The sequence below is a fragment of the Protopterus annectens genome, chromosome 12.part0 (genome assembly GCF_019279795.1).
Source record: "Protopterus annectens isolate FY-2018-M chromosome 12.part0, PAN1.0, whole genome shotgun sequence".
In the NCBI taxonomy this organism is placed as follows: domain Eukaryota; kingdom Metazoa; phylum Chordata; order Ceratodontiformes; family Protopteridae; genus Protopterus; species Protopterus annectens.
In genome coordinates, this window is record NC_056746.1 from 21,196,704 (window position 1) to 21,215,334 (window position 18,631).

General features: G+C 40.2%; 1 protein-coding gene across 1 annotated transcript in view; it reads right to left on the reverse strand.

Moving 5' to 3' along the window:
• The window catches only part of LOC122816337 (periplakin-like), a 416,450-nt gene that overhangs the window by 302,964 nt on the left and 94,855 nt on the right, over positions 1-18,631 (reverse strand). Inside the window, exon 4 of the mRNA XM_044089064.1 lies at positions 8,323-8,364. Coding sequence (XP_043944999.1) covers positions 8,323-8,364 — 42 coding nt within the window. The remainder of the gene's footprint in view (positions 1-8,322; positions 8,365-18,631) is intronic.

Below are 18,631 nucleotides of genomic sequence, written 5' to 3' on the forward strand. Positions count from 1 at the left end.
TTTGTAGGTGTCATATTGTAGGAAAAGGCTTTAGGTGTTGCCTCAGTTCATAAGTAGTACAAGGTGAGTCCTGGGGTACATTTTCTCATTCCCATCAGAGATCCAGTCTATGCTTGAAGAGGGACAAGGATGAACTTTGCTTTATATGGAGGACTACCTGTTTCAGAGTAGTGATAGCCTCTAATAGATGTACCTTTTTCTCCAAACTGTTCTGTTTAAGTTACAGAAAAAGTTCAGGTCCCTGGAATGAGTATTTCTGATGATGACTGACTTGTAGATATGCAGTAGGTCCATCAGTATTGGGTCAGAAGATGCCTTATAAGCCAGACACAGGTCCTCTGTCAATAGCATGTAGGTTACCAAATACATTGACAGAGCTTTGAGCTGGTCCATGTAGGACTTATGTTTTAGGCCATGTATACTCTTTGTGAGGAGCCTCTCTGTTCATTCAAGTTGCTGCATATGCCTGATTAGATAAATGTCAGAGATGGCATTGTACTCAGTGACTGGCCTGATGAGAGGCGAGTAGAGTAAAGGGGAACAATGACAAATCTGGACCTGGAGGCTATCACTTTGCTTATAAACTGCACAATACAGAATCTTGCCATTGTGGACAACTTTTTGTCAAATGTTACATTACTGTCCACATAAGTTCCCAAATCTCAAATGACAGGGTCAACTCTTAAAAGTGCATTGTCAATGTGATAATTTCCCAGGGCAACGGGTTTCCTAAAGGATACAATAATGCACTTTCTGGCTTTTAGTTTTAGTCCATGGCTCTGCCACCAGTTATTTGTTTGGGGGAAGCCTTCTTGCAGAATGTCTGAGTAAATTCGGAATTCTTTTCAAAGATAGTCTCCACTCAACTCTCCCTCTATATCCAGCAGTACCACCTGCTCTCCTCCAAACAATATGGATTCTGGCCTGGACAAAGTACTATGACAGAACTTTGGTCCCTAACTGATGACATCCTGTTAAACTCTGATAGTGGCCTCCTTACAACTCCCTTATTTATAGACCTGACAAAGGAATTCTACCTCAGTGATCACTATCTTCTCCAAAACAAACTTACTGAAATTGGTATTAGTCCAGATGCCACTCTCTGATTTAAAAACTTCCTCACTGATAGACAATTAAAATAGGACCCTCCCAATCAGAATCTGCACCTGTTACCAAAGGTGTGCCACATGGATCCATTTTTGCCTCCTCCTCTTCTCCATATTCATTAACAAACTTCCTTGTGACCTCCTCCATCTCCCACTTATACTATATGCCCATAACATGGTCATTTACCGATCAGGTCACTCTCACATCAGCATTCAATGGAAATTCCAGTCAGATGTACATGAGTTCCACCGATGGCTCATAAACCATAAACTACTTCTCAACCCCACCAAGACCAAAACTATGCTTTTTGGAACTCCACAGAAAATTCAACAAGCACCTGACTCTTTAACTATCTTTGATCTACACAACCATGTGACAGAGATAACCTCCACCATAAAATATCTTGGACTATGGCATGATCAGTCACTAAACTTCCATTACAACACAGACAAAGTGAAAGCCAAAATAAATTCCCTCCTCTTCTGGGTTAAATAGATCTCCCCTTTTCTATCCTAACTAGCCAGGGCAGTCATTGGCAAGGGGGTTCTCAAACACTCCAACTTGAATTATGGGCTCCAAAGTTTTGCATCTGTCTCCAAGAAAAACACTGCCACACACCAGACTTTCTCTAACGGTATTAACTGATTTGTTACAAACTCACCTCCCAGTGAGCATCATTGTATTTACCCTAGAAAAATCCAAATGGCTACACATAAAACAAAGATGTAACCTACCTTTTGGATCCTAACTCTGCAAATTACTACATCTCCACACATTTACTCCCCTTACAGCTAGATCTCACAAACAAAACTCCTCATACAACCTGAGATGCTACTCACAAGCCACACTAAGTCTCATTACCCCTAGAACCAAATGCCACAGCACTGCAGGCTTTCTTCTCCCAGGTAACTGTCTTTGTCAAGCTCTCCTTGTTGACATTAAGGAAATCAACATTTATTCCAATTTCATAATGCAACTCAAAAAGCATTTCTTCATCCAAGCCAAATGCTCCTGCTACAACACAGGACATATCACCTAACCTATCTATTAGAGATAGTCTGGTGTGTGGCACTTGCTTCAAATATTCCCTTAGAGCTAGCTGGTTTCTCAGTAGTAGCACTAAAATCTGAATCCCTGTGACTAGCACTTGCTCTAGAACCTGCTGGAAAGCACTAGGAAGCCTTAAACTGATACAAGCACTCAACTCTCCTTGTTAATAAGGAGAAATTAATCGTAGGCACTAAACAGCCTACAATTGCAAAGTACCTTGCAAAGGTAAGGGAAAACAGCTCTTGTACTTTATCAAAAAAGCACCTAAACAGGCATGTCCAAGGGTCAGCTTCCAGTGATTTTTCCTATTCACCTGGTGAATCTGGGCATACTGGGCAATGCAGCAACTGCCTCATGTACACAGACAACCCTCTCCTCCTACCACCCAGCACTACAACCTGTGAGAGATGCACTTACATAGCCAAACTGGAAGCAAAGCTCTCTCCAGCCAAGATTGTGCTAGACAGTCAAGAGGAGAAGATTTAACACCTGCACTACACCTCAAGCAACACATAGCCCTTCAAAACCCACACCATCAACACCCAAACATAGCAACACTAAACCCACATATGCGGAGGCCCTTAACATTAAAATGCCAAGCAACAAGAACCTCCAAAGCTGAAACACAAACAAATACCAGTCACAACCAAAGGGACACATAGCTCACAAAACCAGTGTACCACCCAACAATAACTCCTAAGGCAAGACAACGTACCCAACGCTTTAGACATTAGGTGACTTTATAGTCAGGCTTATGCTGTGCTGATGAGGTCATAACAAGGCTGAAATATGCATATCCACAGCTAGTGGGGTTTGGCTTTATTGGCCTGAAATTGTCCATTAAAATGACGAAACAAGTCATGGGCATTCAGAATCACCAATTAGCTGAAACACCTGATGTTCATAAGGATCGTTTGCCTATATCCCATGTGCCTGATACAAGAGGTGTGGGAGGTCACTCAGTGCAGTTCTAGCTTTGCTGGAGTTTTCATTTTGTTTTTACTGATTGTTTTTTCAGTGACCTTCTCACTCATTGTTTCAATTTGTTGTTTGGGATATTTTTGCAGTGACCCTAATGATAATGGACATTAGCTGGGTATAACACCCCTGTGTTTCTTCTGCTTAGTTAAACACTCTGCTTGTGCTGTGCTGATGAGGTCATAACAAGGTCGAAATATGCATATCCACAGCTAGTGGGGTTTGGCTTTATTGGCCTGAAAGTGTCCATTAAAATGATGAAACAAGTCATGGGCATTCAGAATCGCCAATTAACTGAAACACCTGATGTTCATAGGGGTCATTTGCATACATCCCATACGCCTCTGATACAAGAGGTTTGGGAGGTCAATCAGTGGAAGTTCTAGCTTTGCTGGAGTTTTCATTTTGTTTTTACTGATTGTTTTTTCAGTGATCTTATCACTTATTGTTTTAATTCCTAGGTAATCTGGAAAAAAATATAAACTGATCGGAAGGGCATGGATCCCCATAGAGCTGTGGGGGCCAGGTGGTCACATAAATCACCCCTATTATAATCTGCTATTGCTGACAGATGTGTCAGGGCTTAGCAATGTCTCTCCTTAAAATTTAGTTGACTATTCTTTATCTCTGTCACAGTAAGCTGATCCACCAACAGCCATCTGAAAAAGCTTGTTTCGTCTTGATTTATTCTCATATCTGGTAAAACAGATAAACCAGGTTGTGAAATGATGCGATAACTTATTGACAACAATCATGCAGCTGCTCAGTCCTTCTTATTCTTAGTTACTCGGATGAATATCGTAATAGTTTTTCAGAAGAAAAAAGTATGAGGATGAAATCAAGCAGTATGAAGAGAAGAAACATATGACAGTTGTGAATGAGTACCCAAAAGGGGAAGCACACCTAAGCACTCTTGAAATGAAGGGGGGGGAGGCTTGTTTCACTACTAGCTGGATTACTTATCACACTTATATTCATTTTTGGAACACCAATCCAGTCACAAACCTCCCTTACTAAGAAAGTCATTGTGATTGACACAACAAAGAAAACAGCAATCTCAAACAGGTTCACAGTTACCAGGAGACCAGCCAGGGGGAGGCAGGACTTCATAGCTCATCTGGAAGCTAAATAAACATTCAAAGCTGGAAGTCAAGTTCAAGGAAGAAACCTGCATTGCTAGTGAAACATGAATTAGAAGATTTGAATACAGTAGAAATTTTTCTGTATATTTTTTGTACAAAATTAGGGGGACTTTATAGAAACAAAACATTCCTCACAAATAGTATCAGAGCAAAAATAGCACAAACCCATCTCACCTCCATACTTTTATATGCATCTGCCGTACTCACCAACCTCAAAAAGTCAGAAATATCCAAACTTGATACCTGTTTTAACAAAATTGCACAATTCGCAAACAACAGCCCCTACAAAACTCACCATTGCAAAGCCCTGAAACAACTAAACTGGCTTGAACTCCCCAATCTCCTTCTCTATAACCAACTCATACTAACCTATAAGATACTGTACCACCCCAAAAAAAAAACTTGCATTACAAAACCTAATACACTATCATACCAATACTAGAGTTCTACGCACCAACAACAAACCACTTCTTAAGATCACTAAGTCCAATAACTCTGCAGGGGCCTCCCTCTATTCTAACTATATCGCTACAAAATGGAACTCTCTGCCCATTAACATAACAGCCGCAACATCCTTACCTCAGTTCAAGAAATCTCTAAAAACACACGTACAAACTAACCAGGTTTGCCATTGTGACACCCCAGGCTAATTCTACTCTGGCTCACCCCTAGATAACTCTCTTAGTCAATTCTCCTCCCTCATTTTCATTCATTAGATTTCTCTTATTCTTTTTAGTCTCACTTCTCTAGCTTCACCACTCTTCCAACTCTCATCTCCCTCCTCCAAATGATGATAATTATGGGTCTATATTAGAACACCGAACTTTTAAAATTTCGAGTGTTCTAATATCGAACCCTATAAATCGAAAATTTAAAACATTGAACATACAGAACAGCAAATTTTTTACTAGGGAAAAAATTTGCTGTTCCAAAACACATACACACAACACAAGCACAGCAAACAAACAGCAATCCACACACGTACACCTAAACTCTTACACCTACCCTACACTGAACTATACATACACCACTAACTATCCATTTGCCTTAACCCAAACTCTAACCCTAAGGTCCGTCACTATCGCACAGTCACCTCACCCCTGCCCTAACCCTCACGTCCACACAATCGCACACTTACCTAAACCCGACCCGTAACTTTCCACCACAGCACTGAAAATACCGAAGCAACAGAAATGGACAACCAAATTCTTTCCCAAGGAAAAAATTTGGTTTTCCGTTTCTTTGATATTTTCAGCATTCGCTGAAAACGGGTCGATATTAGAACACTCAAAATTTTGAATGTTCGGTGTTCTAATATAGACCCTATAATTATGTATACTCTATAATATCATATCATTCTGGATATTTCTACTGATGCACAGCTCACTCAATAACTCTAGCTTAATCATTTATGCTTTATTCTTATGTAAATATATCTCTACTGATGTACAGCTCACTGAAGAATCTTAACTTAATTTTGTTATTCCTATTCTTATGTAAGTGTATGTAATTCTTATCATTTAATGAATTAGTCGCATGTGCTGTAACTACAGCTTTTCTCCCCGGGCCTCCGTGGAAAAAGGACTTGTGTCCAGTCGGACTTTCCCAGTTAACAAATGTAAAAAAAAATAAAATAAATAAATAAATAAAATAAATGTATAACCTAAGGCCTTTTACTTTTTCTAATGAACCGTTAAATAGCACCCCCCCCCCCCCGAGCTTATATATAATAACTATATGGTCACACAAAGTAAAGTATATTCCCAAAACCAAGAAATCTCTGCCATACATACTTAGAAACCATTTTGGCAGTGCTTTCTTTGTTTTGGGGAATTTCTTACTTTGTGTGATCATGGAGTTATTATTTATCTACCTATATACATCTAAAGATATATATATATATATATATATATATATATACTTTGTTTGTCAAGTGACATATTTATCAGAAGCAAGAAGTTCAAACTACATATAAAGTGCATTGAGGTAGGAATTTGTGTGAGTGTTTATGGTTTAGGGTTAGAATAAGAGCAATTAAGTGTATAGATTTGTGTGGGTGTGCATATGTGTTTGTGCATGTGTGAGTGTTTGTTGATTAATATTAGAGTAGGAGCTATGTAAGTAGATACTTTTGGTGGTGGTGGTGTGTGTGTGTGTGTGTGTGTGTGTGTGTGTGTGTGTGTGTGTGTGTGTGAGTGTTTGTTGATTAATATTAGAGTAGGAGCTATGTAAGTAGATACTTTTGGTGGTGTTGTGTGTGTGTGTGTGTGTGTGTGTGTGTGTGTGTGTGTGTGTGTGTGTGTGTGTGTGTGAGTGTTTGTTGATTAATATTAGAGTAGGAGCTATATAAGTAGATACTTTTGGTGGTGTTGTGTGTGTGTGTGTGTGTGTGTGTGTGTGTGTGTGTGTGTGTGTGTGTGTGTGTGTGTGTGTGTATGTGTGTGCCTGTATGCGTGCAAGTGTTTGCTGCTAAGGGTTAGTGTAAGGTAAATGTTTGGGAGTGTGTGAGCGAGTCCGTCGAATGTCAGTTTGTTCAACACTGTTGAATGTTGTTGAGTGAAAATATGAGTGTTTGCAGGTTAGGTTTACAATAACGGCTATGTTAGGGAATAGATGCAGTATTACGTTTTTTTTTTTCTTCAGCAACAGAAGCACTTCATTCTCAAAATAAAATAATACAACTTATGGAATCCCCATGCATGGTACACTTTTTCTCTAGTTGATGGCTGAGTCTTAGATTCAATTAAAAATGTTCTCAGAGATTGACAAACCATTAAACTACTAACTTTACTAGCTCCTTGATATTGATCTGACATTGGCAGTTCTATTTTATCCATTTATTTAGTTTGTCTACCTGGGCAGTACAATGATCACAACAGAACATTCGCAGGCACAGCACAGGTGAAGAAATTCACAATAAATAAATGAATACATACATACATACATACATAAATGAACACATAAAAATAAATTAAACAGAACTAATTCACAAACACAGAGTAATCACTGATGGTACAGAGCACATCAGACAACTGCAACAATGAGCAAATATTATAAGCAGAGGAGAAGAACAAATTTGGATTCATTTTAGAAGTAAATATGGGAGGTAAGCAGCAGGTGAGAACAGAGGGTGGAAGGAGAAGTGATGTAGGTGAGGGAGGAGTTTGGTGACATGCTCAGTGGAAAAGCACTTGTTCTCGGATTTTTGATGGAGATGTATTTTGAGTTGTGGTATGAAAGTAGGTAAAGAGGCAATTACTTTTAGATATTTGGTGGGATTGGTATAATTGCTATGGTATTTATCTTACAGACTCAAGGTGCAGGGTTTGATTCTCACACGGGGTAATTGGCTGGGCTTGAAATGGCCCACAAGAGTAGTTAGCTTAGTACTAACCTATGAACCTTTTGTTCAGGAGGTGGTATAATGGTTTAAGTTTTTACCTCACAGTCACAAGGCAAAGGCTTTGATTCTCACCTTTGAAAATGAAATCGGATATACTTAAAATGGCTCACATGGGCAGCTAGTCTAGTACTTGTCTGTGAGCCTGTGAATTGTGAACCATCTGTTGAGTGGGAGGTTGGCATAATGGTTAAGGTGTTTACCTTACAAATGCTAGGTCTAGAGTTTCATTCTCATATGGGGCAATTGGGTAGGCTTAAAATGATCCCAAAGGGCAGTTCTATGAACCTGCAAACCATTTTGGTCAGCTACGTACTCAGAAACAGTTCCAGTTATATGGACCAGTTCATTTTGGGGGAGGTGGTCTGGATATTTATTTATTTGCCTGATGATGCTATTATTTCCCTAATAGTACATGATTTTAAACAATACATATAGTCCACTTTGGCAATACCAGTAATTGTGCTATCCAACTTCTGTCAGCATACACACATGCAATACTCTCAAAATAAGTTAGAAAGTGACATTGCTGCAGATTTTTGTATCTTTTTTTTCTTGAAGGCAGTGTACCACGTATGCAAACAAACTGATGTGGAAGTTTCACTTTAAGTTTTAAAAAAATACTACTGTTAAATAAATACTTACTATCAGCTTGCTGTAGTTCACTTGTAAACTAGGCACAAAATCCTGAAACCAGATGTAAAATACAGGTTGTTAAACATTTACACATGAACATGCAATGAAATATTTTACAGAGCAAATTAAATGAATCCATAGAATAATGCTACAAACATAAAGGCATATACATGTTATCTGTATATTATGTGTATGCAATGTTTATTTAGTCAAGTCAACAAAAGCAATCAAATAACTGTATAATATATATATATATATATATATATATATATATATATATATATATATATATATATATATATGGGTTTACTATCATAACTCCGAAACGCATTTGGCTGAAATGTGCTTATAACGATTCATAAAACTGAAAACTGACTATACTGATGTCTGTAATGTGGAATACGCATATCAATATGTGAATTCAACATCATTCAACGTGAATAACATGCAGCCCTACACTGCACCATACATAACTTGAAGATTTTGCAGGGGGGCAAGCCCCCCTGCACCTCTGTGGGGGCCGCACCACCCACACCCCCTGCATAATATATATTCTAACTCCGAGATCGCACTACAGTGGGGAAAAAGTTAGAATTCCCGATCCCCACTGTACTGCGATCTCTAGGTCAATGACCGAACTCATGTTTGCAAATGCACTGAGTATTCACTGAAACAAACCTCGCACAAGGTAAGGATGAGCAACACAATTCAGCCATATGACATTCGACTACCTGTGGTCGCCAAAATCACCCTCGGCAATTTGATAGTAAACCATATGTGTGTGTGTGTGTGTGTGTGTGTGTGTGTGTGTGTGTGTGTGTGTGTGTGTGTGTATATATATATATATATATATATATATATATATATATTTATATATATATATATATATATATATATATATATGGTTCCACTTGAAAACATCGAAAACCCATAACATTTAAATTCATAACATCTAAACCACAACATCTAAAACCCAAAACATCGAATTTCAAAACATTGAAAACTACAAAGCAACTATAAATAACATCCCACAGAGGTTTTACTACGTTTATGCAGGGGGGCAAGCCCCCCTGCGCCCCCCCCATGTGGTGGTCTCCGCCCTCGCATCCCCTGTAAATTAATCGATAGCGCTACATTGGGGAAAAGTTAATTTTCTAACCCCACTCGTAGTGCGACCGGAGTTGGTATATTTAATTCACGGGGGTGTGTGGGGGGGGCTTGCCCCCCTGCATAAACGTAGTAAACAGTGTGTGGGATGTTATTTATGGTTGCTTTGTAGTTTTCAATGTTTTGAGATTCGATGTTATGAGTTTTAGATGTTTTGGATTTTTGATCATTTGGTCTCTCTGTTTTGAATTTATATGTTATGAGCTTTCGATCATATGAAGTGGAACCATATATATATATATATATATATATATATATATATATATATATATATATATACATACATACATACATGCATATATACAGAGAGAGAGAGACAGGTGCAAAATCTTTATCTTAACAAAAGTAAACAACCCCAGCAGGATCTATTCCACATAGAATATAATGGGAAAAACTCCCATACAAAATATAAAACAAACTGTAAAAATGCAAAAAAAAAGTCAAATGAAGTAGAACACAAACACATAACTCCACAAGCAACAAAACAAAACCCAGAAACTAATATAACATAAAAGTGCACACCATTCCTTCAACAGGGACAAAAACAGCAACATTTTAAACAATTACAAAAAGCTATCATGGGATTCAGAGAATGTTTTTCTGCCAACGTTAATTACATGATGGAGTTTGGACAATTAGTGTAACTGGCAGAAATTCTGATTCAGAAACAATATAAAACTGCAATAAGAAATGTTATTAGCAGCTCACTACCATGTCTCTGAATCAAACACTACACCATCAAATGTGGCAATGTTAGTACTTTCTCTAGAAATGAATGTATCATGGTAGCAAAGACATCCTCTTCACACACACAGGCAGACAGATATAATTGTGATCCCCTACCTAACTCTCTTAGTTAGCTCCCCAAACACATACACATTCATTCAGCCTCATTTATGCCCCCTGCCGATATGCATACACATCACCACACATATACAGCTTGATACACAGCTAACCCCATGGCTTCACTGGAGTTTTCTTTTCTAGGCATACTCCCATAGGTGTGCCTGCATGACTGATGTCATTCACTTTTTTCCTAGCATAACATTTTCATTTGGCTAAGTAATTTGGGACCTGCAAACATTTCTGGTGGCGAGCACATGGCTAATTAGTATTAGAAACTTTTGTGCCGTTGGACAACCACATTAGTATACAGCTTTGCCCATGGGACCACTTGCCTTGCCAAGGCCCTGCGAGGAGAAAACCTCTATAGTAGTGCAGTCAAAGAATTGGAAAGGCTTAATGTGATGCACAAACCTTCCAATGTAAGGCATCCATATCTTGCTAAGCCTTTACAAATGTCAGGACTAAATTACACATTATCAACACATAAAATCTACCACTTAAATAAAGCTTTAAAGTCATACAACTCGAATCTATAAATCTAAAACACTATTAAAAAAGATAAAAAAGTTTCAGCACACAGTCACACTTAACAACAACCAGCACCACAGCAAAAACCAGTACCACCATCTACACAGCAAATAAAGTAAGCAACTACAACCACAAAAAAAAATCACACATAACATCAGCTAAGCAAACAAATGCTAGAAATGTAGAAAAATAGTTCAATCATACTTGACAAAATGCAGTAGTAAAAAGTCAGCATGATCTCCAGGGTGCACTGGCATGTCAGCATGATCTCCAGGGTGCACTGGCACATGTCAGCATAGTCTCCAGGGTGCACTGGCACATGTCAGCATGATCTCCAGGGTGCACAGCTACATGTCAGCATGATCTCCAGGGTACACTGGCACATATCAGCATGATCTCCAGGGTGCACTGGTACATGTCAGCATGATCTCCAGGGTGCATAGCCACATGTCAGCATAATCTCCAGGGTGCACTGGCACATGTCAGCATGATCTCCAGGGTGCACAGCCACATGTCAGCATGATCTCCAGGGTGCACTGGCACATGTCAGCATAATCTCCAGGGTTCACTGGCGCATGTCAGCATGATCTCCAGGGTGCACTGGCAAATGTCAGCATGATCTCCAGGGTGCATTGGCACATATCAGCATGATCTCCAGGGTGCACTGGCACATGTCAGCATGATCTCCAGAGTGCACTGGCACATGTCAGCATGATCTCCAGGGTGCACTGGCACATGTCAGCATGATCTCCAGGGTGCACTGGCACACGTCAGCATGATCTCCAGGGTGCACTGGCACATGTCAGCATGATCTCCAGGGTGCACTGGCACATGTCAGAATGATATCCAGGGTGCACTGGCACTTGTCAGCATGATCTCCAGGGTGCCCTGGCACATCAGCATGATCTCCAGGGTGCACTGGTACATGTTGTTGCTGAGTGTGAAGCACCAGGGATGAAAAACAACAGTTGCAATTCTCTCCAAGAAAATAGTAGATTGCTGTCTGCAGGTGAACAAAATGGCAGCTACTTGAGATGGCGGAGTTTAAGTATCTTGGGGTCTTGTTTATGAGTGAAGATTTAGGGGATCCAGGGACTGACACTGGATGGGTGCAATAGTAGGCGTATATTATCACTATACTTGCCTGTGATGGGGAAACAAGAAGTGAGTCACTGGATCATTCAGTTGGTATCCCCAACTTCATCTACAGCTGTGGGCTTTGGGTAGTGCCCAAGAGGATGAAACTGAGATTACCGGCAGGTGAAATGTGGTTCATTCACCACATAGCTAGACTCACTCTCTGTGATAGAGTGAAGAGGTCTGCAATTTGGGTGGATCTCTGAGTATAGCCCCCTGCTCTTCCATATTGAGGGTAGTCAGCTGAGATAATACGGATACCCTGTGACAATGCCACCTTAGTGCTTCCAACAGGCAATAGGGGGGTGCAACCTGGAGATCATGCCCACTGGGAGGAGGCCTAGAGTATACCCAGGACATATTGTAGGGATTATATCTCTCATCTTGCCTGGAAACTCCTGAGGATCTCACAGGTTAAGCTGGAGAATATTGCTGGGTAGAGTGACCCCTCACATGACAAACTATTTAAAAAAATGCCTGAATTAATGAATAGATTTATTTTTAATTGAGTAAACCCACTATGCACAAGATCCTCTCTTCAGGGGGGCTATTATGTACTGCCTTGTTAAGATTTTTTCCTTATACCTTTTCTCCCTGCTGCTGGTGACCATTAAGATTTTCCCAAATGAACTCAAGCCCATTCATTTCCTAGAGGTAGGGATCACTCTCAGACCCACTAGAGTTAGAGCTGTAAGGAGGGGACATCATTTAATCAGCCATGAAGGTTGCTTGTGTCCTCTCTGTCATCCTAGCAATTAAGGCCTTTTTACTTATTTGACCTAACTCTCCTTCTGAGTTAGAGGGATGCATGACTAAAATCATAGCAGGAGTCCACAACCCCTTTCCCTACACAACTGCATAATTTCATACACTTGCTCATGAAAGGCTGCTCTCCAATGGAGGCTTGGAGGAGGACATACATGACCCCACCTGCCCCTTCCCCTAAATGGCTGCTATAGCCTGTGACCTTCTCTACCCCTTCCTCCAAAATGGGGACACCCAACATTCCAGACAGCTTCATTAAGCTCCTGATCTGCTAATCGAACTCAGGTTACCTGGATCTTCATCAGGGCTTAATCTGTCTCTCTCTGCCATTGGAGAATACTGCAAGGTTAGGTGATTTGCTTAGTAGGAAAATGAGGCTGTGGGAATCAAACACAGGACTATAGATTGAAGTTTGTTACCACTTTACAACCTTCAATATTCATAATTAACTGCTAGAGTTTGTAGTGTAGTGTGTGTATGTATAATGGATAAGCTATCAAGAAAGAACAACAGTGATGAAAGGAGGTTGGGTTTGGCATAATAATTAAGGTCTTCACTTCACATACACTGGGACAAAGGTTTGATTCTGGCCTTGAGTAATTGGCTAGGCTTAAAATGGTCCTTAGGGCAGATAGCCTAGTATTCACTTATGAACCAAAGGACAAGATGGATTAGGTGTTTTGTGTAATGGACATCAGTTTGGTTAAGGTACCTTGGAGAAGGGGCCAGAAGTGTGACCTGTAGGAGAATGGGGGCAATAATGATGAAATTCAGGGAGTTAGAACTGACAGTAAGGGCTGTCAAACAATGTGTCTTCGGCATGGAAGAAGGGCTCATGACATTGGTAGAATAAGACTACATGGAGGGCAAATTATTAATTTGTTTTCTGGGTTAGAGCACTGATCTCAGTGGGCCATTTTCAGACATAGCCTGGAAGCAGTGTCTGGTTAAGTGACTTACTCAGCGTCACAAAGTAACGCAATGGAGTCTGAGAGAATCAAACCTTGCACCTCTGGACCACAGGAAACAGCTTGTTAATAGCTCCTTAATCCCCTAAGCCAGCTGCCAGACACTGGAGTAGAGTATTTACAAGCAGGCAGGAATGCCAACAAGGCCATGAGAACATGTATTTGAGGGGTGGAGTAGATACCAACAGGGATGGCAGAGGTGAGGGTAATGGCAAAAGGCAGATGATTAGAAGTGAATCTGAAGGGACATAGCCAATAGATAGTCAATCAGGAAAGGAAGAAGCAACACAGGGGCAAAATATGTCAGAGGAAGATAATGGGACAGATGTTGAAGGAGGGACCACAACTGCAGGAAGATGCAGGATAATGGGAGAAGAAGGCAGAAGTCGGGATATTAATGTCAAGCAGGATATGAAGATGGAGAGAGAGAAAGAGAGTGTGGATCACTGCAAGAAGCACAACTACATGGTGGAAAAAGTAGATACAATGTAGGGTCTGCAGGTAAATCAGGCAGGAGGAGCACTGGACAGAGAAGGACCAGCACAGGTAGGGTAGGACAGAGGAAAATAAAAGCAGGCAGCTCAGTTGGGACGGAGGGATGATAGTGATCAAAACAATGGCTGAGTTCTAGTGACTGTTGCTTCTGTCATGAAAGGCAACAGATGAGGGGAAACCATCTAGCTGTAGGAACAGTCTCTGGGATGACTTTTGACAGAACAAATAAAGACGTATCAGGACAGTTGGGAGGCGGGTTACTAATGAAGATTGTATCTGAGCTGAATTATCACCCAACAACACATTTCACACTATGAAGGTGGTAATGTTTTTTCGAGCTCTGGTTTAAGTAATCATCTTTTGGGTCTTGACTTTTACCCAGTAGGTTATCATCTGAAACTTGTAGCTTAGTCAATGTTTTCTGTTTTTTTTGTACACCTTCACCCTGAGAACGTAAATTACTCCAGATACTAGGACACTGTTAAACCAGCTAGAATTCATTTGTCTCAGCCTTTTTGTGAAATGCCAAATTAATGTTAACTTTCTCTTAGTTTTATCATTATTCTTTCCTCTTTCTATAAAACTAAAAGATTTTTTGGATAATTATCACATTTAAACTTCTGCTTGTGTTGCCTTTCATACAACAGCTCAGCAGTATGTTACTTACTGTCACTTTGCAACAGAGAAAATAAAACAAGCAGTTTGGACGTAAGGTATCTGACCAATAACAACTGTGAAAAATCTACAGATCATAAATGGTATATTTCTATACTTAACAACAGACAAATAACCGTCTGATCACTCAGAACCTCATTCTTTTCACTTGACAATCCTTAAGAAAGTTTCGTACATCCGAGAAGGAATAATGAATGTCACGTTTGAGTAGTAAGCCTTGAGTATGCAAAAGCTTTTTTTACATGGCAAACAAAAATACAAAATGTCTGGATGCAATGAATTAGCATTATCTGTCCATCCTGTCTTAATACACAGTACCTGCAGTTCAGAATCTTCCTTAAGCATGTTTTACGTTCCCATACCTTTTCTACAGGCATAGGTAATTGAGGAACAGTACATAGGATGTCTAGATATTTCTTAAATAAATCTTCTTTACACTCATGTTCTAACTGGGTACTGGCAATGTGTGCCAGGGCCAGCCACTCAACAGTGTAAAATTGTCTCCAGATGATTAAGTCACATTGACTAATGTTGCCAGAAAAATGGGCATGGGTATTTGTTGGTGATACGTGGGTTGAGGATCTGGCCTACTCTGATGTATGCCAGGGACCCATGTTAATTGTGGGAGGTGTCTGTGAGCCCCTACTGGCCAGTTTGTGCCCACAGTAAGGCCCAATAGCCTTGGATCAATAAGCTATTAGTTAGCTGATATCCATTTGCCCAGCTTGGGTTACCTGGGATAGCTCTGTTGATTGAAAGCTGGACATAAAACCAGTCATCCTGCCAAACATGAACTAAGGATTGCTATACTCAGTTTAGGTTCACTATGAGAACACAGCTTGGAAGTGGATGACATGATGGTAAGGAAGACATCTTTTGTTTCTGTGAGACAAGATAGAAGTGCAGTGCAACAAAGCCACTGTCTTGGTATCCAGAGTCTACTACTCAGTGGGGAACAGATTATAAATGGTGTGGGAATTGTGGTGTGGAAGTGACTTCAGAAGACAGTGAGTGATGTCATCAGAATTAGTGACAGACTCATTCAGTCAGACTCAGCTGTATGGACAGGACAGTATGTATAATCTCAGCATACATCCTGTAGCTAGGATGTGATAGTGAGGAAAAAAGTGTATTTGGGAAGTAGTTGCAGGACCTACTAGATAAAGCAGGACAATATGAGTTGATAATTGGGGACTTAAATGCACATATTGGAATAGACAAAACAGGATATGAGGGCTTCCTGTTTCCACATGGGTAGGGTAACAGGAATAAATAGACTTATGTCTGGCAAATAGCTTGATGATGACCAGCTCATAGTTCAACAAGAGGGACAGTCACAAGATAACATACAAGGGTGGCCAACATGCAACTCCAATAGACTTTCTCCGAGAAAGGAAAGGACAGTGGAGTAGAATCAGCAACTACAAAGTCATCCCCATTGAAACAGTCAGCTCACAGAATAAACCACTAGTTGCCACAATCAACTGTTAAAGTCAGAGAAGGCTCTAAGGCCAACAGAGACTAGACTAAAGTTGACTGGAGAGAAAGCAAAAGAGTTCAAGGAAATACTGAGGGCTCTAACACCTCAAGAAGAAGAGGAAATAGGTGGAGTTGAAGATGTGTGAGGACTATAGAACAGATGTATGACTGAACAAAGTATGGAAATAAGGTACATAAGGAAAGCTGGTGGTGGAATGCAGAGATCCAGGAAGCTATCAAAAAAAGATGGATCGCAGGAAAAGGTGTGAATTAGAAAAGCCATAACAGGCTAAGAAGGAATGTTGGTTGGCTAACAAAGAGTATAAGAGAGCAATTGCCATACAAAGAACAAAGCATCATAGGCATTCTACTAGCTTTTGAAAAGTGACTCAGAAAATGGCACAGAGAAAGTCTATCAGGCTGCAAGGCAACGGTAGAAAGATACAGACAATATTCATCAGACACCCTTCATAAGACAGCTCACCAGCCCACAGGACATCAAAGTCAGATGGAAAAAATACTTCTAATAGCTTTTAAATGGAGATAATGCCACAGAAGATGTGCTGCCCCAGACATAGGCTATGGTGAAAAAAGAAAAGAAGCCCACCTAGAAGCTGTAAGAACAGCATTAAAGCGAATGAAGTCAGGGAAAATAGCAGTCTCCAATGATGTCATGGTAGATATGATCACGATGTTGGGTGTGTTAGGGTAGAAATGGCTCCGGAGGGTAGTCAAAGAAGTATGTAGAGAAAGGTGTATCCCAGATGACTAGAGAACAAGCATTCTAGTGCCAGTGTACAAGAACAAAGGGGATGTCCACAACTGTGGGCAGTACAGAGGTATCAAATTCCTGTCATACCACATGAAAGTTCTGGAGACAGTGACTGATAAATATGCAGAGTAATAGAAAGTAAAATGTGAAATGAGTAGTTTCGATTTAGATCAGGATGCAGCACATTGGACGCAATGTTTTCAGTGAGAGCGATAACTGATGAAAAACTAGAGATGAGGAAAGAGTCCAACTGGGCATTCCTAGACTTGCTGAAAGTATATAAAGTGGTCTCAAGAATTAGGCAGTCCTTTGATGGTTAAAAGACACAGGAACATTGGTTGAATTAGTACAGGCTATGTACAAGGACCTAATGACTCAAGTATGAACGCTGTTTAGACTCACAGAGGGGTTCCCAGTGGGAGAGGGAGTGAGTGTGCATTAGAGTTCAGCTCTCAGCCCCAAGTAGCTTCAATTACAGAGAAGATCAAAGAGAACAGATTACAGCAGTTCATACACACGTGCAGAAAGCAGAAGACAATCTGTGAAGAATATCTGAGACACACAGGAAGAAGACAAGAGGAAATGAGGACATTCAGGAAAGAGATGGATGGACTGTGCGGGAGAAGACCTGTGGCTGTCAGGCATGAGCGTCAAAGAAGGTATGAGAGGGCATTGAATTGATTTAGATGTCAACAGATGATGCGATCCCCAGACATCATGTAAACCTTGGGAAAAAGGGGGAATTGATTTAGATGTCAACAAAACCTTGGGAAAAAGGGGGGCATTGATGATAATAATGATAACAGTGATGATGATTATGATGCAGTTTAATATTTAAGGATTCTGTGGAACTTGCAGACCACATCTTTGCAAAAATAATATTTTTAACAGCTCACAGGCTTTTTATGGAAATATTTCTTGAGTATGCTCTGGTGTGCTTTATAGTCTAATTTCAGTGTAACTCGTTTACTACAGCTTTATTCATGGAATTAAACAGTAAATACCCCAACATATCTTTGTTCTGCCCACCTTTATGTTATATATAAAGGCTAAAATCTACCATAGAAAAGTAAGGCTAGACTTCTTAAGATCCTCACAGATCAACAACCTATGAAGTGCCAATGATCTTATGAGCCTAGGAAACCTTTTTCACTGCATCTGCTAGTCACATCCTCATTAGTATGTTTCACAAAAGGCTGCTGTGTTGTGATACCATGTGCCATGTTATATCGTTCATGGTGTCCCTTAGCATTTTTCACAGCTACTGTTTGTCTTTGGTGGGGAAGGATGTATTTACGTGTTGTAGGAATGTAAGGTGTCTTTATGATGGTACTTCATAATAGTGCCCATATTTGACTTTGTCCCAAGCCAGTATCATCAGATTTACTGCTCTGACCTTTGGCTTTACTTCTGTTGCAGTCTGCACCATCTACTGGAGTAACTACCGCTTCTCTAGCTTGTAAATCACTCCACAACTGTTCAGCAT